At 45.0% G+C, this 25,648-nt stretch overlaps 1 protein-coding gene and 4 non-coding genes across 5 annotated transcripts in view; all 5 read right to left on the bottom strand.

The window, feature by feature from the left end:
* The window catches only part of WDR43 (WD repeat domain 43), a 49,462-nt gene that overhangs the window by 15,781 nt on the left and 8,033 nt on the right, over positions 1-25,648 (bottom strand). Inside the window, exons 3-11 of the mRNA XM_074989825.1 lie at positions 24,591-24,712; positions 15,148-15,268; positions 13,612-13,751; positions 12,948-13,050; positions 11,940-12,004; positions 11,319-11,490; positions 10,743-10,829; positions 4,715-4,846; positions 52-189 (exon numbers count right to left, since the gene is read on the bottom strand). Coding sequence (XP_074845926.1) covers positions 52-189; positions 4,715-4,846; positions 10,743-10,829; positions 11,319-11,490; positions 11,940-12,004; positions 12,948-13,050; positions 13,612-13,751; positions 15,148-15,268; positions 24,591-24,712 — 1,080 coding nt within the window. The remainder of the gene's footprint in view (positions 1-51; positions 190-4,714; positions 4,847-10,742; positions 10,830-11,318; positions 11,491-11,939; positions 12,005-12,947; positions 13,051-13,611; positions 13,752-15,147; positions 15,269-24,590; positions 24,713-25,648) is intronic.
* On the bottom strand, positions 9,630-9,707 carry LOC142011733 (small nucleolar RNA SNORD53/SNORD92). The gene has a single exon (XR_012645197.1). It is a non-coding gene; the product is annotated as a small nucleolar RNA SNORD53/SNORD92 (small nucleolar RNA).
* On the bottom strand, positions 13,420-13,497 carry LOC142011737 (small nucleolar RNA SNORD53/SNORD92). Its single transcript, XR_012645201.1, has one exon. It is a non-coding gene; the product is annotated as a small nucleolar RNA SNORD53/SNORD92 (small nucleolar RNA).
* LOC142011736 (small nucleolar RNA SNORD53/SNORD92) lies at positions 14,918-15,001 on the bottom strand. The gene has a single exon (XR_012645200.1). It is a non-coding gene; the product is annotated as a small nucleolar RNA SNORD53/SNORD92 (small nucleolar RNA).
* On the bottom strand, positions 19,698-19,775 carry LOC142011735 (small nucleolar RNA SNORD53/SNORD92). Its single transcript, XR_012645199.1, has one exon. It is a non-coding gene; the product is annotated as a small nucleolar RNA SNORD53/SNORD92 (small nucleolar RNA).

The following is a 25,648-nucleotide window of genomic DNA, read 5'->3' as shown; positions in this document are numbered from 1 at the left end:
CTTTACAAGTCTAAGCAGAACCTAAGCATCACACGGTGCTCTTACACTTACATTTAAGATAACAGGATCATTACTTTCCAAGCCCTGAACCAAAAGCACCGCAAAGCTGTCAGTTTGTGGAAGGCCACCTTGTGTTTTCATTTTCACAGTATCAATATCCATTGCCCCAAGACGGTCTTCAATGCTATCCTGCAGAAGAGAAAAATATGGCCAGTGTCACTAAAACCAACTTGCAACCAAATACATAAGGCTAGGGCCCCCTATCACCAATTACGTTCTCGCTAAAGTTTTTTTGGGCTCGCAGCTTGAAGCAGAACACTGAACCCACTCTGCAACAGTGCTTGATGTCAAGCCCTGTCTTGCTATATTATTTAAGCAAGACAAGTTCTCTATTTCCCATGGGATAGCAGACACATTTCGGAAAAAATGAGGAGCAAGCACTGCTGCAGAAGGAGACCATAGTGTCTGTGTTGAAAAGCAAGGAGTTCAAAAAACAGCACGTGCTCTAGCAGAAATAAGGCAATATAACAGTTTTTCAACAACACAGCAGAATTGCTGACAACATGAGGGCTTGGATATAAGACCGCCAACACTCTCAAGCCACGTCTACACATGCTGGCTACTTTGAAGTAGCCGCCCCAACTTCAAAATAGCACCCACCACATCTACACGTGGCGAGCACTATTTCGAAGTTGACATCGACATAAAGCGGCGAGACGTCGAAGTCGCTATCCCCATCAGGAGATGGGAATAGCGCCCTACTTCGACGTTGAACATCGAAGTAGGGCTTGTGTAGCCGATCCGTGTCCTACAACATCGAAATAGCGGGGTCTGCCATGGCGGCCATCAGCTGAGGGGTTGAGAGACGCTCTCTCCAGCCCCTGAGCTCTATGGTCGCCGCGTGCAGCAGCCCCTTAAAGCTCCCCGCCCCCTGCCTTCCTGTGCAGGAAGCTGAGAGCGCGTGCAGGTGGCAGCAGTAACACGCGGCTAGCCTGCACGCCTCCCTACAGCCCAAAGACAACCCCCCTGCTGCGATGGCCGCCCGCCAGCCCCCAAGCGCCCCCAGGGCACCCCTCCCCCCAAGGGGAGCCAGGTCTCCCAGCCTGGCAGCCAGCCCTGGAAGAGGTAGCGGGACCCCTCCTGGATGGAGGCCAAGATCCGGGACCTACTGGGGCTCTGGAGTGAGGAGGTGGTGCTCCAGGTAATGGGGAGCAAGAGGCGGAAAACGGATGCGTTCGCTTGGCTGGCCGAGGGCCTGGCTGCCCGGAGTCACCCTGCCCACACTCCTGACCACCTCAGGAGTAAGGTCAAGGAGCTGCAGCAGGGTTACCCGGGCCCGGGATGCGGCCAGCCGATCTGGGGCCACCCCCACCACTTGCCCCTTTTACAGGGAGCTCAGGGAAATCCTGGGCCCCCGGCACACCTCCTCCCTGCCGGCCACTCTTGACACCTCAGCTGATGAGCCCCAGCAGGCCCTGGAGGTGGAGTCTGCCCCAGAGGCAAGCCCTGCACCCCAGGGGCCCCCCCAGGAGCCCACCCCTGAGATGCTGGGGGGGGGGAATCCTCCTCCAGAGACGGGGGGCTCCACATCGCGCTGCCGTCCCAGAGCTCCAGCAGGGCGTCCGCCCACAGGGTGTCCCCCGACCGTGGGAGTGGACCATCAGGTATGTACCCCCCCCGGTGCACACTCCTGGGGTTGAGGGGCGGGGACAACAGACATGACCAGGGCCCTCCACATGCCCAGATGACCATGGCCCCAAGGACAGCAGTGGCATGTCCCTCAGAAGAGTGTATCACCCCCTGCCACCCAGCAGGACAGTGCCATCCCCACCCCTGGGATGGGGGGAGCGGAACCTAGGGTCCCCCTGGGGGAGGGGGTGGGACACCCATCATCAGCAGCAGCATCTCCCGGGGATGGGGAACCAGCAGCAGAGGGGTGGGGGGACGGGGGCCACACTAACGGCTGTCTCCACTCTTCTTCCCTCCCCGCCCCCCGTGTTCCGCAGCTGCACCATCGGAGGGCCCGGAGAGCGCTGGCGAGGTGTCAGTGGTCCCAGAGAGCCCACCGGGGCCATCGCTGCAGGCCAGCCCCTCAGCGGAGCACCAACCAGCCCCAGGGCGGGGCCGACGGTGGACCCAGCACCACCACCCAACAGCGACAGACCCCCAGCTGCTGGCAACCCTCTGGCGACAGCTAGAGGTGTCAGAGCAGCGCCTGCAGGTGGACAAGCGGCGCCTGCAACTGCAGGAGCGGGCACTGGCCTGGCGCCAGGAGGCATGGGGAGCCTTTATGCACACTTTTGAGCGCATAGCAGACTACCTAGCCCCCCATGCCGCCGCTCTGCCCGCCCTGCCTGCTCCACCTACCATCCCACTGCCATCCGCCCCCGAGGGGCTTTCCACTGAGGGGGGCCTGAGGCCTGCTGACACCTGCCGGCCGTATCTGCCAGTTCGCCCGGCCCCCAGCCAGCCTCGGGTCACGCCCGCCAACCCCAAGCGCTGGACAATAGGGGGTGTGGGGCCCAGGACGTGCCCCCCCGCCTTTTGTACATATCCCCATTATTTTGCATGTAGTTTGTATTAGACCCCTGTTATTTTATACGTGCCCCCCCATGTAAATAGTTCTCCCCTTCCTTGTGTTCCACTATTTATCATATAATATATATATACTTGTAGTAATAATAAGAGAATTCACTGTTTTGTGGTTTCAAGAACAACAGGTCTACTTTTATTTGCAAGAAAAGTGGGAGGTGGGGTGCTCTTGGGTGCTCTGTGGTGTGGGCGTAGGGGGAGGGAGTGTTGTGGAGGATGGGGGGGGTGCAGTGGGGGGCCTGCCAGCGTTCACCCCGTGGCCTGGTCAAAATGGGCCCGCAGGACCTCCTGGACCCGGGTCCCCTCGGGGTCCACCTGGCGACTGGGGGCAGCGGGTGGCTGCACGTCAGCCCTGCCAGCCTCCACAGCCCAGCCCTGAAAGAATGCCTCCCCCTTGCTCTCCACCAGGTTGTGGAGTGCGCTGCACGCGCCCACAATCTGGGGGATGTTGGTGGGGCCCGCATCAAGGCGGGTGAGGAGACACCTCCAGCGCCCTTTGAGGCGGCCAAAAGTGCGGTCAACCACCTGGCGCACATTGTTCAGGCGCGTGTTGAACCGCTCCTGGCTGGCTGTGAGATGGCCCATGTAAGGGTGCATGAGCCAGGGCCGGAAGGGGTACGCCGCGTCTGTGATGACGCAGAGGGGGCATCGTGGTGTCCTCCACAGGGATCTCCCACTGGGGGGATGTAGGTCCCCGGCTCCAGCCGGCAGCACATGCCCCAATTCCTGAATACCCGGGCGTCATGGGTGCTGCCAGGCCAACCAACATAAATGTCCAGGAAGCGGCCCTGGCTGTCCACCAAGGCCTGGAGGACCACCGAACGGTAGCCCTTCCTGTTCAGGAAGCGTCCTCCGCTGTGCTCTGGAGCTTGGATGAGGATATGGGTGCCATCCAGATCCCCGAAGCAATTTGGGAAGCCCAGGGTGGCAAACCCCGCGATGGCGGCACCCGGGTCCCCAAGCCGCATGAGCCTGTGGAGGAGCAGGGCGTTGATGGCACGGGCAACCTGCAGGGGAAGGACATGGGAGAGCACCAATGAGGGGTGTGCAGGGTGTGTCTGGCCCTGCCCCCCCTCCAGGGCTCCTCCCTGCCCCGGGCTGGCTCCCCGTCCTCATGCGTTCTCTTACCTCCATGAGGACAGCCCCGATGGTGGCCTTGCCGATGCCAAACTGCTGGCCCACGGATCGGCAGCTGTCTGGAGTGGCCAGCTTCCAGACAGCGATGACGACCCGTTTCTTCACGCTGAGGGCACGCCACATGGTGGTGTCCTGGTGCCTCAGTGCGGGGGGGAGTCACTGGCAGAGCTCCAGGAATGTCTGCCAGCTCATACGAAAGTTCTGGAGCCAGTGGTCATCGTCCCACTCGCCAAGCACCAGCCGCTCCCACCAGTCAGTGCTCGTGCGGTAGCTCCACAGCCGGCGGCGCGTGCGGTAGCTCCACAGCCGGCGGCGCGTGCGGCCTGGGGCGGGGGGAGGGGGGCGTGGAGGACAGCAGGGTCTGGGGTTGCTTCCTCCTCCCCTGGGGGCAGCTCCTCTTCCACGAATAAAAGGTGATCAGCTGCCTCCTGCATGGCATTGAGTAGGGCAAGCACTGCTCCTGCAGGGGCGGCTGGGTGGACCTCTGGCTGCTGCTGCTGCTGGGGGTCCATAACTGCTTTGCCGAGATGTGCGTGCCTGTGGCTCTGCAGACCGCGTGCTGTGCAGGCTGAGTGTGTCTGGGAGGGGCCCTTTAAGGGAGCAGCTAGCTGTTGCCCTGGAAGTGCTGGTCCGCCCTGTGACCCTGTCTGCAGCTGTTCCTGGCACCCTTATTGTGATGTGTGCCGCTTTGGCATGTAGACGCTCCCCTGCAGCGCCTACTTCAACGTGGTGCTGCCCAACATCGACGTTGAACGTCGACAGCACCAGCCCTGGAGGACATGTAGACGCTATTCATCGAAATAGCTTATTTCGATGTCCCATTCACATGTAGAGGTAGCTACAGTTGCAGAGTGCTCATCCCAGATGAAGCCCATTCACATCAAGTAATAGTATCACATCACTGCCAGTGATTATTTGGCCAAAAGGAAATATACAGCCCAATCTGACATGCTAATTACTGCTTGGTAAGAGCACTTGGGATTACCTCTTTATCTCCAGGTTTTCTTTTGCTTTTCATTTTCTGCATTCCAGAGGACTGAGATTTGACAGCTGCACTATGTCCAGGAATTCCGGGCACTAGAACTTTGGCTTCTTTTTTCACAACAGGTGTTTTTACCTAGTGACAAGAGAGACATCCACACACACAAATAGGAAACAGGTTCATATTTGTTTTCCATAGTCCAAAACTCTGGCTTATTCAGACCTACACACCTATTAAAATCTTTCCCTGCTACATATTCTGAGAATTCATGTCTGGTATGGAAACAGGAAAATCCTATAGGGCTTGTCTACACTACCACCTTCCTTCGAAGTTGCTGCAGGAGGGAATTTGCTTAATGAAGTGCTGCCTATGCAAGGCAGCACTTCATTAGTAAACTCCCAACACCCTAATTACCAACCTTCCTTCAAAGGAAGGTGATAATGTAGACAAGCCGATAATGGATCACTTGCTGAACTAACTCCATTCATATTTATAACTGAGCTAATTATATACCAAGTGAAAGTCATTTTTGTCTATTCCATGGTGGTCAACTGAAGGAAGAGTTCCCTCATTACACCTGACAGTGGAAAGCATTACATCTTTGCCGGAAAGATTATCTATGATTGTATGTAGCACTTTCAAACTGTATAAAAGAATCAATCATCTTATCACTGAAAGGAAGCAACCATTTACCAAAAGCACCATACAACAGTTTAGGGCCGTACGTGGAATTGTACATCAGAGGGTATCTAACTGTGTAGTGAGGTCCCCACTTGGTTAGGTGCATTATTCTAGGGAGGCTACAAAGGGTGGGTGTGATAAGCTTTAGGAAATATTTATAATTTAATGAATATGCTTTACCCACAGTAATAAAGAAGCTGATTCGTCCAGACACATCATACAACTGAGTCGATGCTGTGCGTAATCGGCACATATCTCATTTCATATACTTATTGCTTTAATAAAACCAGGAGGAAAACTACTACCTGGATGGAAACCAGCAGAATTTAGTAACCCTGCACATAGGCAACACTAAACAAAATGCCTCACAGGTCACACACAGAACCTCAAAAGGCCATAGGTGACCCACCACTGCTTGAGATGGAACTGTGCATTTTGAGAGGTGTCTGTTAAGCTTGCATAGCATTATACAGTCACTGCCATCTGCATATATTTGCTATGACAGGACGTGCACTTTTAATTGCGAGCATCATCCATAATCATTTTTGATTGCTCTTATTACAATGGATTGTTGGCTCTGTCTGAATCGATGCCTTGTTTTCAATATTTAATGAGTTGTGCATTTTTAATAGATGTATATTCTACAGTGAGAGTGAGGGGTATGATCTACTACAGACAAAAAGGGGCATGATCAAGGTTGGAATTTCGAGCAGTGGGTCTCATTTAGGAAGGCAGAATGTAAGTGCCTCAATTAAATCAGACAAGGATGCCCGAATAAGCTGCCTTTTCTCTTACAAAGTCATGAATAGATTTTTAATGAAAACAAGGAAGTTGAGTTAAAAGTTAGCATGTCCAGCAGCAGAGTGGTCATGTTGGATCAGCACTGAGGCTGCAAAGCATGACACTTACAGAATTCCAACCACCACTTACTGCAGAAAACTGTTTCGTCCTTGGAAGTTATCCACTCAAGCACAGACTCAACCTAATCCTTTCTGCTTTGAGACATGATAGGTTTCCAGTAAGCAGCAGCACAGGCTGTCAGCACACCAATTCAAACTACTACAATAACCATCAAATTTAACTTATTACCTCACGTCTACTAAGAGTTAGATGTAGTTGGCAAGATGTGATACAGGTTGAACTTCTCTAACCCAGAACACTCTCGTCCAGAAACATAATCCGGCATGATTTGAGTCAGCTGTATCAGTGGTATGCAACCTCTTTTCAACAATGACCCCACTGTTTTATTGCACTTGTGTCGCAACCCCTAAATTAATTTGAGAAATTTTTTGCTTAATATATATTTTTTTTCCTATGGCAAATTGAGAACTAATTTTCCATCATAAATAAAGAAAATGATGGGTGGAGTTGCATGCATGGGACAAAACCAACAAGGAAAGTTATGTATATTTTAAAATATCAATTATAAAATGTCTCAAATAGTTTGTTATTTTTGAAAGATAAAAAACAACAATAAAGAAGTTTGACATTGTAGTCAAACTAACAAAAAAACTAAATAATAAGAGCAAAAAAAGACAATAAAAAGTTCAAATAAAAACAAAAAAGACAAAATGTAATGAGAAACTTGAGTATGAATCTTAGATGCTATAATTTCTGCTTTCAGATTTATATCTGACACTGTCACTCTTAGATCTGCCTCCATATTTAGTCTGGACTGATGTTTAGTTTTTATCACAGTGAGAGCTGAAAAAGCAGAGTGAGGAGAAGAGAAGCAGAGAGAAACACACTTTCATAATTCTGGGTGTTCATTTTTTCCACAGATATCCAAAAATTTATCACACGAAGTTTTAAACAGAGCATGCAGAGTTTCATCTGACGATAAAATCAACAAGTGTTTCCTTTTCGTTCATACACAGTTCTGAATCCTTTTCACTGACAGTGGAGGTAAATGAATTTCAAATCTAACCTAGCTTCTTTTCTGAGAACTCTTCAAATCATGTTTTGAAACTATTTAACAGAGCCGTAAGGTATGTTAATATCTCTTTGATCTGATTTAAATCCACATCATTATCACTGATAAATTCAGATAGACAGGAACATTTCCATATTACCAAGGGCAATAGAATTTTTCCACATCATTACCTTCCTGACAAACACTTTCACTTTGAGAGAATTAATATGCTCATATTTTGACCTTGAAGACTTAAGTTGAGCCCGTTTAACTTTTCAAATATGTCTACAAGATAACTGAGAATCACCAACCACTTCCCATTCAGAAAATGTTCCACAAGTGTTCCACTGTGTTCCAGAAGAAAAAATTTGAACTTCGAGTTCAAAGAGATGCAACAGTATTTTGCCATGTGACAACCATCTTATTTCAGTGTGAAGTGTTTCATGATCAGAGCCCATTTCATTGCACAAAACTGTAAAACGTCTGCTGTTTAAAGTCTTTGCCTTTATAAAATTGACAATGCTTACAGCATCTTGTAGTACCTTAATGACATCTGGTTGGAGTTGTTTTGAGCCTAATGCTTCCCTGCGTATCATGCAATGGTGAAACCTTACATGTGGTGCGTTTTTTTTGTTTTAAAACTTCTTTTGAATCCTCTCTTTGATCCTGTTAAAGCAGCTGCACCCTGTGTACAAATCAAAATGCATCTGGACCACAAAAATACAATTCAATTTGAAAAAAAATTACTGACATGGCCGAAAATCTCTTCTCCTGTGGTTTTGCATTCCAAAGGTTCACAAAATAAAAACTCTTCCAAGATTTCCCCATTATAGCAGTATCTAGTATACACAAGAAGTTGAGCAAGATTTGCAACATCTATAGATTTGTTCAATTGCATCACAAAGTGATCAGCTTCTTTGAATGTATCCCATGGTTGTGCTTTAATATCTTGCGAGAGTTCTATGATGCGCTGTGAAACCATGTCTCTTGAGAAAGGAATGATTTTCATTTCATCGTCAAAGTTTTCACCATGCATAGCCAAAACCATTTTAACTGTAGCTGGCAAAACAAGAGATTTGCCAAAAGGGCAAGGTTTCTTTTCTTTGGCTATTAAATATTTAAACGTCTAAAGATGCTCTCAAAGCTTTCTGAGAAACTGTAGTAAAACTCGGCAGAAAAAACTTTTTTTTTTTTATTTTGAGATTCATTTTCATGCCTCTTAAAGCTTTCATCTTTCTTAAGATATTCCAGGTGTTTTGGTTTTAAGTGCCTCCTTCACTGCCCACGCAGCAGCACAGAGCACCTGTCCAGCACCCGAATCCTGCAACACGCCACCCACCCCACCCCCAGCAGAATTAACCCCATCAGCCCAACCCCACCTCCCCTTGGCAGGCTTAACTCCTGATCAACCCCAAACCCACCCTTCCACCCCAGACTTAATCCCTGTCAGCCCAACCCGCTCCCCCACCCCCACAGGCTTAACCCCTATCAGCCCCAAACTGTGGCCCCCTACCCCCAGGTTCTACCTGACTGAAATGATGAGCTCCAGGCTGCTCCTCCACAGGCACGACCTCCCCCCGCTGCTACCCCCCGCTGCCTCCTTCTCAGCATGGCTCCAGCAGGGCCCTCCCCGCCAGCTCTCCTGCAGCCTTAGAGTTGCAGTGTGGGCATCTCCTTTCCCTGCCAGCTTCTTTTTCCAGGCTCCATGCCCCCACTGACTCCACCTGCAGCTCCAGAGGCTGCCAACACTTAAACAAAAACTAAACCCAGTTTTAATAGTGGATGTTGTTCAAGCAGCAACAGCCTCCAGAGCCGCAAGGGGTATCAGTGGTGGCAGCGCTCAGAGTCACAGGTGGCTCTTTAAAGAGCCACCGATCGACAACCCTGTGCCAACTCATAGGGATGTTTTCCTGGGGGTCACCGTGACCCCCAAGGGGGTCATGACCCATGGCTTAAGCACCACTGAGCTGGCAGACCACTTACCATGGGTGTGGCCAAGTTTCCCATGGTCCCATAAAGTTTGTTTACAGCCACCAGTCCTGGCTCCCAGTGTTCTGTGCTGTTATTTAGCTGTAATTTACCCTTAAATGTATTCTAAGATCCCAGTGAGCAGGGGAAGTGTTGGTAATGTGCTAGACAATACTGATCTCCCATGGCCCAGCAAATTCTCTTTTTAGCACCTGCCAGGTCCTGAGAGTGCCGGACAAAAGATATTCAATCTGTACTCCAGTTTCAGGTTGTTACAGTACAGCAGATGTTGTTTTGAAACCTACTCTAGCTGCAGATGTTCCTAAAGCAGTGCCATGGAACTCTTCCTCAGAAGGCATGCTCAGACAGCCAAGAGAAATATGTCTTCATGGTATTCAGCAATAAGCGAAACCAAGATGGAGGTCATCACAGCAAGCCCAAGATTTCCTACAACTGTCATTGTGTTGTGCCTATCACCAATTTCGTGACTACCATAAGAGCATAAGTCCACATCTAGCTCAGAGAAATCCAAAAAATGATGTAGTCTGGCACCCCATAAACCAATTCATGCAACAACATTAAGTGTGCCAAATACTCTGTCTTAACTCAGAGTTATCAGCAAACATAATTTGAGAAAATGCCATCGCTATACATTTATACTTGTGGGATAAGTGCATTAAGTCTGCAAGCCAGGAATCTTCCAGAACAGTGTCTCTATTGGGCCAACTCATACCATAATACCAGCTTCCCAGAGTACAAAAGGGAGCGTAGCTTGAACTGCCCTTTTGTTCTTTCCACTAATTCAGACATTCATTATCTGAAGAAAGTTGAGACTCCAGAGTTGCAAAGAGGATAGAGAAGGGGAAAAAGGAAGAGGAATCAGACAGGAGAAACTCCCTTCAACAAAAGCCACTTACTGGTAAGTGTCTTTGAGGAAGCTTCCCTTTTAATACCCTGGGAACCCTGCAGATGGGGCCAGAGGTGGAAAATGGTCTCAACAGACACTGCTGTGTAAGATTTTAAGTTCACATCCCCAGGTCCTACATCCCTATGAATTGGAATGTAAGGAGGCCACTTCAAAAGTAGTCACCATGACAGCCCAATTTAGAACCTACTAAGAAGGCAGGATTAGTTTTACAAGAATACCAAAACAAGGGCACCCAAAAAACTTGTCCACCTGAGGGCTGAAAGGGCAACTTCTCATGAACCAACAACCTGCACCCCAGTGGGACGAATTGTAGTTGCTTTACCTTTAATACGGAGATGAAGGCAGCAGGCACTAGCATGCAATACCCCATCGAAGCACTGGGTGCTAGGACTAGTAAAAGCCTAAGAGACACATTTTGTTCAAGGAATGATATAAGTGACTGAACTTTTCGGAAGTAATCAATGTAGAACCTTATCTAGTCTGCAAGATTTAATAGTTATAAAACCAGAAGAAGGAACGGGAGGTTTCAAAACAAGATTCACCTTTGTTACAGACATTTCTGTTTGAAGCGCCATGGTCTTCTGAATATCCCTTATCAAGCATATGTGGGATTCAGTGGAGTTCAAGGACTAAAAGGGCGAGAAGAGAAAAATCAACATAAACAGTACCATGACTCATGAAGCCACTTCAATGGCTTAGAAATACTCAGCATTCATTATCAGTGAAGCTAAATTTTGGTTACTTCAGGAATACAGTTGCTCTACTTCTCCCAAGCACCAGACTTCTATACCTTTCAAAGAACTCCTTCAGCTAACGAAAGATCTTCAACAAAAGCCTAACAATTAACATCACTTTTCAAGTTGCTGAAATGGAGAGCTCAACAGCACCTGTTGCAACAACAGGAGGAAATATGCCCAACACGAGCTACATTTTAACTAAAGATTTGAAATTCCCTTTCAGAAAGTGGTACTGAAGGCACTGGACACACCACAGGAATAGGGAGGCTCTGCCTCATTACGCAAGTCCATATTAAACCTCCTCCATTCAGAGAGTAGTTGAGAGTTTGCGTTTATATGCTTACAAAATATTAGGTTGCAAACTGAACAGGCTTTACTTACCACTCTCTCAATGACGGGTTGTAAAGTGTTTCCATACACAAGCAGCAATGACTGCTTGTCAGAGCAAAATGCAGCTGCTAGAATAGGGACTGGTTTCGGTGTGGAGTCACTGTCCTTTCCAGACGTTGCTATCTGGATGGTGTAATTTGATGTTAAAGGTTTTTTGCAGTAGCTGAAAAGAAATTATTTCACCAAAACAGATTTAGTAATACTCTGCACTTCCATAATTCCTTCCATCAGATCTCCTAACAACTTAATCTCAATAGTATATATATTTTAAAGACAGATTAAGTGATGTACAAGGAGGTAAGCAACTTGCTGAATCTGTCAACTGACAACAGAGATGAGTGTAAAACCCAAGAAACTAACTTTAGTTGTTTGCTCTGGCCACTAGATAATCATCTCCCATGGACATATATCCAAAGTACTAACTTTGTACAATACAAGTTTTGAGAAACAAGTGTCATGTCTGGGATGCAGACAGGTCCTCAATTATTACATCCTGGTCATAAGATAGGACCTGAACAGGACCAAATTTGGAAGTTAATACAAATTGCCTTGCAGTATCCCCAGGCTCATCTCAAATACAAGGTTAGGATATAGACTTAAAATACTACTTACCCATTTAAAATGTGTTCAAATAAATGGAGCTGTCCATCTCTACACACAACTGCTAACTTTACCGGCTGAAAGAAAATCAGCGTATGGTCTTTATTAGATCAGAGAATAAAGTTCCTATCATTGATACAGCAGGACGAGTTAGCATACATTACTATCGTAGGAACATAAATTAAATCTACCAAAACGCCACTCCTACTAAAATGACTTGGCCAGAAGTGGAGAGGCATAGCCTTGGGACGTGTTATTTTAATAAAGGAGGATTTTCAGCATTTCCACATGGATACAGTTTCCATTGAAGAACATGCATGTGTGGCAGCAAGTCAACCATAACATACTTTGCCAAGTTACTGGTATGGATACAATCTATCAGTCTGTCTGAGATATCTCCGGAAATGGGCACAAAAGGAAAGAGTAGAAAATCTAGCTTTGAGGTACTGCATTTTAAGAAGGAAAGCGAAGGATGTAGGGAAAAGTGTTGAATAAGTTAAACAGAGACTGAAATATGTTATAGAACACACTTCAGATGTGTCAGCTGAATAAGATTTTTTTCAGTTCTAGTATTCCTTTATGTAGAAGGTTGCCTGCAGAACATGGTAACCTGCTAAAAATCTGACTTATGGAATGCATATATAGTTGATATACTTAATTTGTAGTTCATTCAAATTGCCTCCTCATTTCAGGAAAACCATGGAAATACCTGAACCATATTTTGGAAAGAAGCATGCTCATTTTGTGCTACAAACACTTGACATGTAACAGATATATAAAATAAACTGCTTCAATTTTAGAGCCAGTTAACATTTACACATTATAAACACGAATACTTAAAAACATTTATGGGAAAGAAATCTGAATGATGCTACTGAGTAAGTCTGTAATGCCAGTCAAACAAACTCATTCATTCACATTCCACACCACTCTTGAATGAGTGTTTTCTTCCAACATTAACAAGAAATCAGCAATGAAAACTTGAAACCAAAATGCACAAGTGCAAACTACTTCTCTTACCTCCTCTCTGCTTTCTGACACCGTCAGGTCAATAAAGATTGGCTCGTCTGTAACAGTAAAAGACATCACAGCATTCTTTTCTTTCCTATCTGATCTGATCTGCCTGGAGACAAACAGCACATAGCATAGTAAGACAAAAAATATTCATTTCTCTGCACATCATCCCTGAAGAAAACAGTATTATAAAACCCATAAACAGTGACCAGCTACAGTCCAGCTCTGTGTAGACTAAAGACGTAGTGATTAAAAAGTGTTTTAATTATTCAAAGTGGACCATGCCAATCACTAAGTTTTCTTCAAATACTAAGTGTGTGCTACCAGCCGCAAACTGTAAATTAAAAAAACAAAACAAAATTGTTATACAAAATAATCCCTAAGTAGAAAGTGTGAATGCTTAACATAAGACACTAAGCTAAGTTGTTACTCATGTAACATGCTCAAAGTGTATATTACAGACCCGAGTAGGGACCACATGCTCAGACACAGCCAAGGAAATTCACGTCCTCATTTGACCGTCAGTGAATTGAAACCACAGTTGGCATCATTGCATCAATCCACAATAATCCTCCTGTTTATCCATGAGCAACAGAATTCAATTCATACTTTTGTGAAAAGTCTACACGCAACATTAAGTATCAACAGATTATTGCAAGAGCTGACCTACCACACACTGAGTAACCGGTCACGTGCTGCTCCAGACAAGAAATAGAGCCCAGTAATTCCATCAAAGGGCTGACTTTCATTCGGAGGTCGTACTGTGATGAACGTTAACAATGAAACTGCTGTTGCATGACCTGTGAAATTCTAGAGGAAACGAAATTTTATTTGGGATGGGATGGCAAGGAGCAGCCATACAATACAATTTTGGTGTAATGAGGAACATTACGTAAATTGCACAGGTCAAACCCAAGTAGAGTAAATTATCACACCTGGCAGCCACAGGACTGGAAGGTTGTCAGATATTCAAATATTGTGGATAATAGAAAGGTATACCTAGCAATGCACGACACTAAAGAAAAACAAGATTAGCTAATAAGAAACAAAAATGTATGCAGAGTACTTTATATACCAACAACAGAAGTACTGTACACTGTAAACTTACACTGCATTTGCTGTATTTGTATTTACTCACTATACTTATGGAAAACATGACTAAAATTTACTTATGGTTAAAATGCTGGTTATTTGAGAGTTCTGGATAATAGTATGCAGGATATGAAAGTTTACTTTATTACAGAATAAGCAAAGATGTTTCTGCAGTGTTTTCGGTTAGAATTAGAATGTATCTGCCTTGACTTTATTAAGTCCCCATGAATGGTTTCTTGAACCTCATGTTATTCATCAAGTGAAATGAAACATTACATAAGGAAAAAGACAGATTGACAGTGGAACATCAGATTAGGAAAAACACTGAGAGAAAAGTCACCCTCCCCAACAAATTCTTCTATTTTACAAAGCCCCGGGTGGATGGGACTGACCCATGAGGCAGTGTTACACAGGTACTGCTAGCTCTACTCAGAGTTTATTCCCCATCTTCTCATGGAGTTTACAAGAAAATGTAGGCCTGTTTTTATTTTCAGCCTACAGTTGAGCATGCTGGCCAATCAATGCAACCTAGTTTTTTAATTGGAGAATACCAGCATGTAATTAACTTCCATGCATTGAGACCAAGTTTTTGCCTATGTACAGAGTAAAAGGATGTTTGCTACTATGCTTCCCAACCTGCATAAGTAACAGGTTAATAACATAGCCAGTTATATTCAGACTGGAAAATGCTGCCTGAAAACTCACAGCACTGGGTCTCTACTGAATGCTGCTGGCAGAGCCCACTGCCATATCTGAAAGAAGCTTGTTTTGTCTTTTTTTATACATACCTTTATTCAGAGAATAAATATGTATAAAAAGGCAGCTAGGAGAAAAACATTCAAAGCTCATGCTAATAGCTTGCTTGCACAGGGGCTACTGACAGCACACTCAGACACAGCCAAGGAATTTAGTGTCCTCATTCAACTGTCAGCAAGTCAAAACCACAGTTGAAGGTATCATCACAGCAGCAACTTCCAGTAGCCCCCAGACAGAATCATTTCTTTATTTTCAACATAACTAGGATATAGTGCATCAGAAAATACTATCTGCACAGGAGTAGTTTAATCAGGGCAGGATTTTTTTTTTTAAATCCAATATAAAAAAATTCACGTACTCTGTAGACTTCCTTGGTCTCCAGGTCCCACAGTTTGATTGTTCGACCAGCTGAAAGCAGCATCTTTCCATCTGGGCTGATGCACAGGGAGCTAACGCTGCTGTTGTCACCTTTCCATTTGCTAGCAAGGGAACGGAAGAAGACGTAAGAGAAAAAGGAAAAGGGCACCACTTACTGTCTCTCAAACTCCAAGCAGCAATGCTCAAGAGGCTAAGAAAAATGTAACAGATTTAAGAAGTTACAAGTTGTTTCGTGGCATTTAGTTTTCTGTTCCCCACCAACTGGTTACACACGAGATTATTAATGAGGATTACACACCTACACAGCATTGATCCATTGCTGCGCTCTCTTTAACATTTAAGCGTATGTAATAGTGGTGAAAGGTTCTGGATGAACTGCCCTCAAGTCCTCTTCACCCAGAACAGGCATAGCATGGACACAGCAGTACATCATGATTCCTGCACCATTCCCCAGAAAGCATGCTCAACTTTTTCCGGGCTGACCACCCCAACAGTGTAATTCTACTTTGCTAATATTATAGCTAAGTTCAACTGCTGAGGTCCTTGAATAGAAGTGTCAAGCAGTGCCATGGATTCATGTCCACTAGGAAATGGTCAGTGACTAACATTTCACACAAGCCACTAAACCACAAGAGGATCCATATTTTTTCCAATAGTAAAATGCGTCCCATCATAAACATTCGGTCCATTACTATTTTTAGACACTTTTTCCTGAAATACTTCAATGCAAGCTTCCAAACACTGAATGCCTTTAAAAACTACAGTCATCTTAACAATCCAGAATCCTTTGATTTCATATTCTCTATCTAAGAGGAAAAGAGCAAGACTAAGCAAACAGCATCCAAATTGACTCTTACTTGTTTAAATAAGACCAGGCAGAATATTTAAAGAAATTTGGACCGATCAGTATAAAAAACTAAAAATCCTTAGTCACTATTTAAAAAAAATTCCTTCCATATAAATATTTAAATATGAAATTCAACATGCTATTGATGACAGACAGCAAAGGTTGAAGACAGACAATAAGCTGCAACAGCAGGAGAGAGAAGAGAGAAGTTTTCTACTGCTCTTTTGGGTAGGTTTTGTATCTACCCAAAAGAGCAGCCTATAGAATCATAGAATGCTAGGACTGGAAGGGACCTTGAGAGGTCATTGTGTCCAACCCCCTGCCCTCATGGCAGGACCAAGTACTGTCGAGACCATTCCTGACAGACACTTAACAACCTGTTCTTAAATATCTCCAGAGATGGACATTCCACAACCTCCCTATACAGTGATTTTATTTCTCGCAAGAAGAAGTGTGGAAATTTTCTGCTGTTCTCTGCGGCTGATATTTCTGCTTTTAAAAATGTGTTCTTTGGCAGTGTTTCCCATTCAAAATCAGTTAAATGGACATCAGGATTGCAGATTCAGTATCTCTACCAGTGGAGATTTCAAAACATTATTCCAAGGTTGATTGTTTTAATACAGTTTCATGACCTTCGTTAAAGAACACAATTTGAAATCTAGTCAATTTCAAGAAGTTTGAAGTCATTTCAGATGTCAGACCTGACCCTAGATCATTCTAGTAGAAGGACCCTTGAGAGTTTGACGATCAGTTTTTTCTGTGTCATGAAAATACATTTCTCTGACCTAGTACTGTGTGAACTACTCCAAAAAACAGGAGGAAAGATGAAAATTCTTGTACCTGAGAGCGATCACCTACACAAATACAAATTAAATCGAATATAGAAAAACAGGTTCTTTCCTGCTCAGTTTTTTTAAATCACAGTAGCATTAAGTGCGACACGTAGCAACTGCAGGTAAGGGATTTTCAAAGAGAGGTGTGATTTTTATGTTAACAGCATGCCTGGAGTTTATATATTCTAGTTAAATAGAACTTTGTGGTCATCTACAATAACCATTAACTGCAGAGAATATGGTCTCTTTCAACCCTTCATTCCCACAAGGTAGGGCAGGAAAGAGGTAACCACTGTTAAAAGCTTTGAGCAGCTCCGGAGACACTTTAAACACGTCACATGACAAACCCACGTGGGTGAGAAACCCAGCCTCTAGCAATGATTTTTTCCTGCATTTGCAGGTTCAGTTGACTTAAGCACTGTGTTGGTTCCAATGATGGAACTTCAAAAAAAACAAGACTTCAGCTAACAGTGCTTCCATTCAAGTCACCTAATCAAACATCCTGGGTTACTTTTGCCTCAGTGAGCCACTGAGAACTCAGGGCAACCCATTGAGATCAGTACTACAATAAGGAAATTCTTTAAGGAATGCATATACAAATACAGATCAGTTTTCACCCAACACAAGGATAAACCCCTCAACGAAGATCCACCTCTTCTTTCACGGAGCCTAAAAGAAGCGTAGAGAAGAGAAAGAAATTTCCTCTCCTGACAGGATTTTTTAAATGTAGTATTAAACCAAGCTAAGACCTACATGCACAGTTCTAATTAGTCACTAGATGGTGCTCTTTTTTCAGACTCCTAAAAATAACAGTTAATATGGATTCCAGGGAAAGAATTAGGAGAACTTATAGGCTTACTACTGCATTAATTGGACAGTCTGAGAAGAGGTAGGCTGAGGCAGACTCTCAGAGAACAAAAAATCTTTTACAACCACCTACTCTTACTTAATTGTTAAGTCTTCCATCCCCACAATTGTTTTAATAATGTATACGCAAAACTCATAATGCTTGCATAAGAAGTCCACTATTCTGATTACATTACTAAAGGCAATTATTTCAGGAGAATGGCATGATAAAATTTACTGGTCACCATATCTGCATATACATCTACACTGCAGCACAAGGCACGAATGGCAGCTTAGGCAAACATACCTACACTAGCGAGCCTGCTAAACATACATGCGAGTATGCTGCAGTGAGATCTTCAGGTCAAGTTGCAAAGGCACATAGGCACTCAGGCAGGCTTGTGAAGCCCACACCATGACAACCTCCTTCGTAGTTTTAGTGAGCTAGCATCTACAGAAATTCACACTCAGTGCCCCAGCCACAATGCAGACATATCCTGAAAATTTCCTTTCAAAACAACCCTAGATTCTGTGCAGTACCACACAAGAGGTGTGCACCTGGCAGAGGGGGCAAAGGTTGCTTTGCGCTACATTTGTCTCCTTCAGATTCTGGACGGCTGCAGGACCATTCACGCAGCCTTGTGTGCTCCTGGAAGTTACACCAGCCTCCCCAGAGTTACCTATGGTCTGTGCAGCAAATTAGAAACAGTGCAGTGCCTAGCACCATGGACGGACACACACTGATAAATGTAGCACAGTAGCAGTAGAGTAAACCCTCAATCTGATGGACTAATGGGCATGAGGGGTGTCAGTTAAATTCAATGGTTTACTACCCACCCATCCCCACTAGGCGACCCCAGCCCCAGTCCGCCCGCACCCTCCAAGGAAGGTGGGAACTCAGACTGCAGCCACCAGAACCGCAACTTCTGAAGCCTGCTGTGGGGCAGATGGGCCCCACCCCTGGTGAGAGGAGAGCGTGGTGGCTCCTCCAGGAGGCAGCAGTAAATCCCTTAACTTTTTTTTTTGTGGGGGGTTGGGCGGGAAGGGTTAGGATCTTATGGGCCCCAGTGCACTTCAGGAACAACAGGGTTGTCCCTTGTTTCCGAAGCCCGCTAAATTAGGTCTGTAAAATCGAGGGTTCACTGGACAGAGCCACCTGCACCTATGCCACGCTGTCCGAGCAGCTTTTAGCAGCAAACAGAGAGAGGACAAATCAGTCTCACCCTTACTTACTAAGACCACTGAAGAGATTCCCTCCCTCCACCTTCCAAATACTCTTTGTAATCTCCAACACACACCAGCACATTGGAGTAGAGAACACTGATATAACGGCTTTGCCAAACATACTGCAGGCTACCAGAGAGGTAGCTCTGTTAGTCTGTATCTTCAAAAAACAACAAGTAGTCCTGTGGCACCTTATAGACTAACAGATATTTTGGAGCATAAGCTTTTGTGGGCAAAGACCCGCTTCATCAGATGATAAAGCGGGTCTTTGCCCACGGAAGCTTATGCTCCAAAATATCTGTTAGTCTATAAGGTGCCACAGGACTACTTGTTGATATTGCAGGCTAGATATTGGAAAAAATGATTATTAGCTGACAAGACAATATAGTCCCTGAACACAGGAATTTAAAGTCACTTGAAGGTGATACAGCGCCACAGTGATTGAGCTACTGAACGTGAGATGCTCTGTCACAAACTAATATTGTATTTGTATCAGTATTTTTCTTCCAACTCTCACCAGTAGCAGAGCTAGAATAGGCAGCTGCTGGCAAGCCTGCATGAGCACCTCCGCTCCTCCCACCACCAGTGACAATATACCAATGATAATGCAACGTCACAAGGCTTAAAAGTGCCCTGCAGAGCGCTAGCTTTTTCAAAGATGGCACTTGCAAGTCAGGAAGATATTGTGTAGTTTAATTTTCAAAGCAGATTTTGCAGAGTTGGAAAATGGCTCCTCTGACCCTCTAGCAATTGCTATCTTCAGCAGTTTTTAGCACCAGCCTGCTCAGACAGCCAAGAGGACACGGTCACCACTGCACATCAGTAGTAAGCGAAACCAAGTGGGTATCATCACAGTAAGGCATTCTGCTTCATGAACAGACACAGAAAACTAATTTAACTGACACTATGGTGTCAGGATAAATAACAGCTCTTGGCTTCACACCATCCCTAAGGTAAAAATGTTAAAAAGTGTTTAAGTGACATAGGAACATCAATGTTACACACACTTCTGCAAATGCTACCCGTAGTACTTACATTCTCCAAAGATTCCAGAATTAGCGCAACAAAAAAGTAGTAAAAAAAAAGCACTTGGAAAAAAAAAAATCATCACAGGCCACACCCAGGAAACACAATCAACCAACACTGGTGAGAACTGTATAGCTGTTGGTGTCATACGCATATTCTTGTGTCTGAGAGATTTTCAAATAAACCAGCCACAAATAGCAGTGGTAAGACAGACAAGGACAATGGTGAACCCAACACAACAAAGGCAGGTCACAGGGTAGGAGCACACACTCATCTGTAACTGAGCCTGGTTCTAAGGCTCATATACCTCCTGTGCCGTAATAGGAGGACAGACGTGGTCTCTAGAAGATACAAATGTCAAAAAAAAATAAAAATAAAAAAAAATACAAACATGACAATGGCAGGACTAAGCCAATGGATGAACAACTGGTACCTGCTGGGGTACGTGATGATGTGTGATTTGCCCTACTTATTGGTCAATGTGAACTATTTCTTCAACCAGAAAATGCCCTCTACACAACAAAATCATTCCAAAAAGAACTTCACTTGGAGAGAATTCATGAGATGGCCAGCTCACCACTCTCTCTCTGCACTGTACTGAAATGCAGCAATAGCAGTGGAAACGGGGGAAAGAGGCAGTGCCTAAGAAACTCCAGGAGGGTCAATAAGTATCTTAAGCATGTAGGTAGAATGATACCAGGTCATGTGAAATAGATAATTTTTTCCCCAACCATCTACCTGCTCATCCCGTCACACATCTGCATTGGCAGTGTGTTTGTGGTTGGCTCAAGCATCTAACACCACAATATCCTCCAAATTTTATCAACTGCAGCTGAAATGTACACAACACAGTTCAGGAGGGAACTGCAAATGTGAATTTAAACCACCTCTGAATTCCCTAACGTGCTCTAGCTGTGAGAATGGCTGCTCAGTGAGCCCCTGGTATGCATTAGAACTGTCTGAAGTTTTCCCTAACATGCACATGAAGCTGTTTGGGTTCATGTAACTACTCAGCCTTATTCAAGTTCATAACCTGCTATGCTGGCTCTAGAGGTTCCCCGTAAACAGATGTGACCCACATTTTCAGACTGCTTTGTTCTGGTAGTGATTTGCAAAGCTGCTTCATCACAAAAGGAAATGTGCCCCTACATATGGGTTTCATCAAGTGCCCACTGAAGTGAACAGAATTCTTGCCACTTTCTAGTGTGATCTGCATCAGCTCCAACCACAGCACATCATCTTGACCGTCTCATGATCAAATAAACAAGATACGGCAGTTTCAGGATTGAACAGTATGACACTGCTTCTGCTGCTTGAATCTAAATGAAAGGAACCAGGAAACTTAGACTCTTTTATAGAAGTGGGAGAGAAAGAGGGAAAGAATAATTTTCCCTGAAGAAATTTCGAGGCTCAAAAAAGTTTGACTGAAACCTTACTGATTACTTTGTAATCTGAAACCCAATGAGTTTTGCATACTATGGTGTGTTTCACAGCAGACCAGGTTTTTTTTGGGTTTAATGGAAAGACAACTTCATGATTTTGGAGCTAAAATCCTATTTTCAAAAATGAGTTAGCAGCCCAAGTCCCCAAATCACTTTTGAAAACAGTATTTTAGCTACTAAATCAGTTGGGGAACTTGAAAATTTTACCCTACATATCTGTTGTAGAGATAGCTTGCAGGAATCCATTATTCTGCTGCCGAAAGCCAACAGACTTTTGCTGGGCCCAAAAAGAATGTGATCTTTACCAGTTTTGTACTATAGGTTGAACCTCTCTCATCCAGCACTCTAAGGACCAGAACAGTGCTGGACGAGAGAATTTTCCTGACCACAGGAAGTTATATTCTCTAGCAACATTACCAACACTTCCACTGCTTACTGGGCTCTTAGCATTTAGGGGTAAATTACAGTTAAACAACAGCACAGAACACTGAAAGCCAAGACTGGTGCTGAAAATCAAGTTTATGGGGCCACAGGAAACATGACCACACCCCCAATAAATGATCATCCAGCTAACTAAAATCATGCCAGATTAGAAAGTTTGCCAGATAAGAGAATTCTGGATGAGAGGTTCAACCTGCAGCAGTAAACCAAGGCTCCATCTATACACAAAGCAGCTTAGATGTTTTAATCAAATTTGTGCAATCCCCATGGATTGCATACTTGTTAATCCATGTAAAAGTGACTGATATTAATGTGAGTCAACTTCCCACTCAAGCCAAAGAGGTATACACTCAAGAGAATTTATCAGTACAACTTTCACAAGTAGACAAGGCCTAAAATAGAGACAACATAAGATGGATGAAAACAAAATCTCTAACAATGGTCAAGCTTTCATACAGAAAGTTTCAGTGACAAATTAGTGCACTTGCCTTCTGAATCTTACACTAGGTGGTGGCTGAGTAACAACAGCACAAGAGGAAACAAACGCTCAGATTAAATACACAAGGCTATTAAACCAAAAGGATGCTGGTGCATAGTAGTTGTCCTGTACAGACTCAGGAATTCTGTCAAATTTAGTTCTGCTGAAAACATTTTCCCTGTGTCTACATGAGCCCCTTCCTTTTGGAAGTGGCATGGTAATGAGTGGGTTCGAAAGATGTTAATGATGCACTGCCATGAATATGCATCACTTCATTAGCATAATGGCAGCCGTGGCCATACGAAACTTGGCTTTTGAATTGCGCGCCACCCGTGGAGACAGGGACCTTCTGAAAAGACTCCCCAGTTCTCAAAAGCCCCTTCTTCCTATCTGGTGTTGGGAAGAAGGGGCTTTCGAAAACTGGGGGGTCCTTTCAGAAGGTCCCTGTCTCCACAGGTGGCGTGCGATTCGAAAGCCACACTTTCGAATTGCCGCGGTTGCTATTATGTTAATGAGGCACTGCATATTCATGTCAGCACCTCATTAGCACCTGTCGAACCCGCTCATTAACATGTCCCTTCCAAAAGGAGGGGGCTCGTGTAGACCCAACCTTTAAATAGTAAGACCAAAGAGGCATTTTTGTACATTACTTAAAAGGGAGGCTTACACAATCTTTAATATGTTGTGGTATCTGCAACATTACATGCCAATGAAGGAACCCTCCCAGGCATATTGGTGAAGTAAGAGCAAGCAGTGGCCTATGAACACCAATAACGAGCTCTGCCATTAAGCATGATTTTTAGTAAAATTTTGTGATATGCTCACTGTGCATGACAGAGAAAACCTATTTTTAGGATTTCCTATTTTTTAAAGCTGGTTCTATTTCAAAGGTTATAGTTCTTGCAAGAATTAAGTTAAACTCCTGTCTACACTACCACGGATAACCATTAGCTGCAGTGCAAGCCATTTTACAAATCTGTCTCAAGTGCCACAGCTGCATGCAGTCTATACTATTCTAGCCAGAACAGACGGGGACAATTTCCCTCAGTACCTTAAACAAGAGCACTTACACCTTATGTATACCCTGGGCAGGTTATACTTTAGCATGGTTACCTGCCACAGCTAGCAATATCCATAATCCAAACAAACAATCTTAACTGGGGGCATGCAACTTTCCTAGCATGAACTTGTGTGTAATGCAGACAACGTGGGCTGCCAACTGCTGTACTTCACTGGCAATGGATCTGTGACAATATTTCTACCCCAGCTGCTTTCCACAGAGCACACAATGTATTAAGAACAAATATTTATCCTTTTCATACCAGAGCATAAGTATGTTTTGTTATGGGTAGGTATTAGCAATTTAATCTATGAATATTCTTCCTTTTTCCACTATTTTACCACTTCAATAGTTTCAGTTCATACCTTTAAAAAACGGATGCCTGTGGTTATGCTCTGAATCCATATTTAAACATCCAAACAAGTGATCTCCCTGTCAGAAGTAATGAGCGTATGTACAATGAATTCACCAGGAGATGCCAGGTATTCAACATTTTTAAAAACCCCAGCCCGCATTTCAACTGGCTGACATGGATTTATGTAACTACATGATTGTGAACTACTAGAGGAAGACAACGTGTTGCACAGCATGTTTGTCTTTCAATAGACTTACTTTATAACATAAGAAACACAAGTTCTAAACTAAATGCTCGTGAGATATGTTTAAAAAAACAGTAGGGTCTCAACATTTGCAAGGGTTCTGTGTTTAGAACCCTTATGAATGTTGATTTTTTGCGAATACAGGGGGGTGCCCGGGGCCCCAGGGGAAGCGGTGGCTGCCAGTGCTCCTACCCGGAGCAGTGACCACTTGGCTGCTCGCAAATAACTGAATTCAAAAACATCAAGTTCGTGAATCGTGAGACTCTACTGTAATCCAAAAAAATCAGCTGAGTAATTCAAATTTGTATTTTCATTTAGTCTGGTGACCAGAATATGTTACTGTTTAAGAAAAGAAGAAATGCCACACCATTTTCTTGGTACATGCAGATTTTATGTCCTTAACAAAGCTGTAAAAATCCCCTCAGAGGCCCAGCAGTGTGACAGCTCTCTCTTCAGCACAAAAGACTGGGGCTTGCAACCCTGTTGGCGTTAAGCTCAATGTCAAAACTCCTTGCATAGCAAAATGTGGAACCTCCACCTAGACCTGACAAAAATGATTTGATGGTGGAAAGGAGGAGTCTGTAAAAGAAATGCTGACATAGCTGAAAGCAGACCCATCTCACTTACCACTTCACTTTGCAGGTCTGTGTGTTCCATTCCACAATGTGTTTGTCTTCCGAACAACTATATAAACAACCATTGTCCTGGTGCCACCGTACACAGTTTATTTTATTGTCATGACCACCATCCTACAAAAGAAGCAAAGCTTTAACTGTTAATGGGCAAACAGAAATGGCCTTGGCTAATGAGTTTTCTGGCAATCAGCTTATTGAACAAGATGCTTTTGGGGTACTAAATCAGGTTATGGAAAATATGAAGACTTAACCCAAGGAGATGGGACTATACTGCAGTTTTAAGCTGGTCCCACACATGCAGCTATACAGTAAGGTCTCACAGTATGCAAACTCAGAGTATGTGACCCTGCTCTTACATGTCTGACCCCAATTCCTATTGTAAACCGTGATTTCTAGTTCTGCTTAACTCTCTCCCCCTGCCCTGGCTCAACCTCCCTCAGCTCCTCATGGCCCCAGAGCAGCTTCAACACTGCCCCCTTCCCCCCCCACAGCTCCACTCACCACCCGTAGGCAGCTCCGTCTCACCCTGTATGCCCATGCCTGGCTCTGGCTTACCACCACTCTCACACGGCTGCAGCTCACCCCCCCATCCCCTGGCCTGGTTTAAACAGCCCGCAAGAGGCTCTGGTTCAAGCTGCTGCGCCCCCCCACCACCCCGTGTGGCTTCAGTGCAACCCCCCTGCCAGCTCACACGCCACCCACCTCCCTCCCCCTGCAGCTCCGGTGCAACTCCCTTGGCTCACAAGCCACCCGCTCATACCCCTGCCAAGACTCTGGTGCAACCCCCCGCCAGCTCACAGCCGCCTTCCTACTTCCCCCTGCGGTTCCAGTGCAACCCCCGACTGGCTCACAGCTGCCTGCCTCCCCCACCCCGCAGCTCCGGTGCAACCCCCTTGGCTCACAAGCCACCCGCTCATACCCCTGTCTCGCTTGACTCCGGTGCAAACCCCCTGCCAGCTCACAGCCGCCTGCGGCTCTGGTGCAACCCCCGGCTGGCTCACAAGCTGCCTGCCTCCCTCCCCCCGTCTGGCTCCAGTGCAAGCCCGGCTG

The sequence above is a fragment of the Carettochelys insculpta genome, chromosome 3, assembly GCF_033958435.1.
Source record: "Carettochelys insculpta isolate YL-2023 chromosome 3, ASM3395843v1, whole genome shotgun sequence".
Lineage (NCBI taxonomy): Eukaryota > Metazoa > Chordata > Testudines > Carettochelyidae > Carettochelys > Carettochelys insculpta.
The sequence above is the reverse complement of the archived record's forward strand: the minus strand, read 5'-3'. Positions and strand labels throughout refer to the sequence as shown.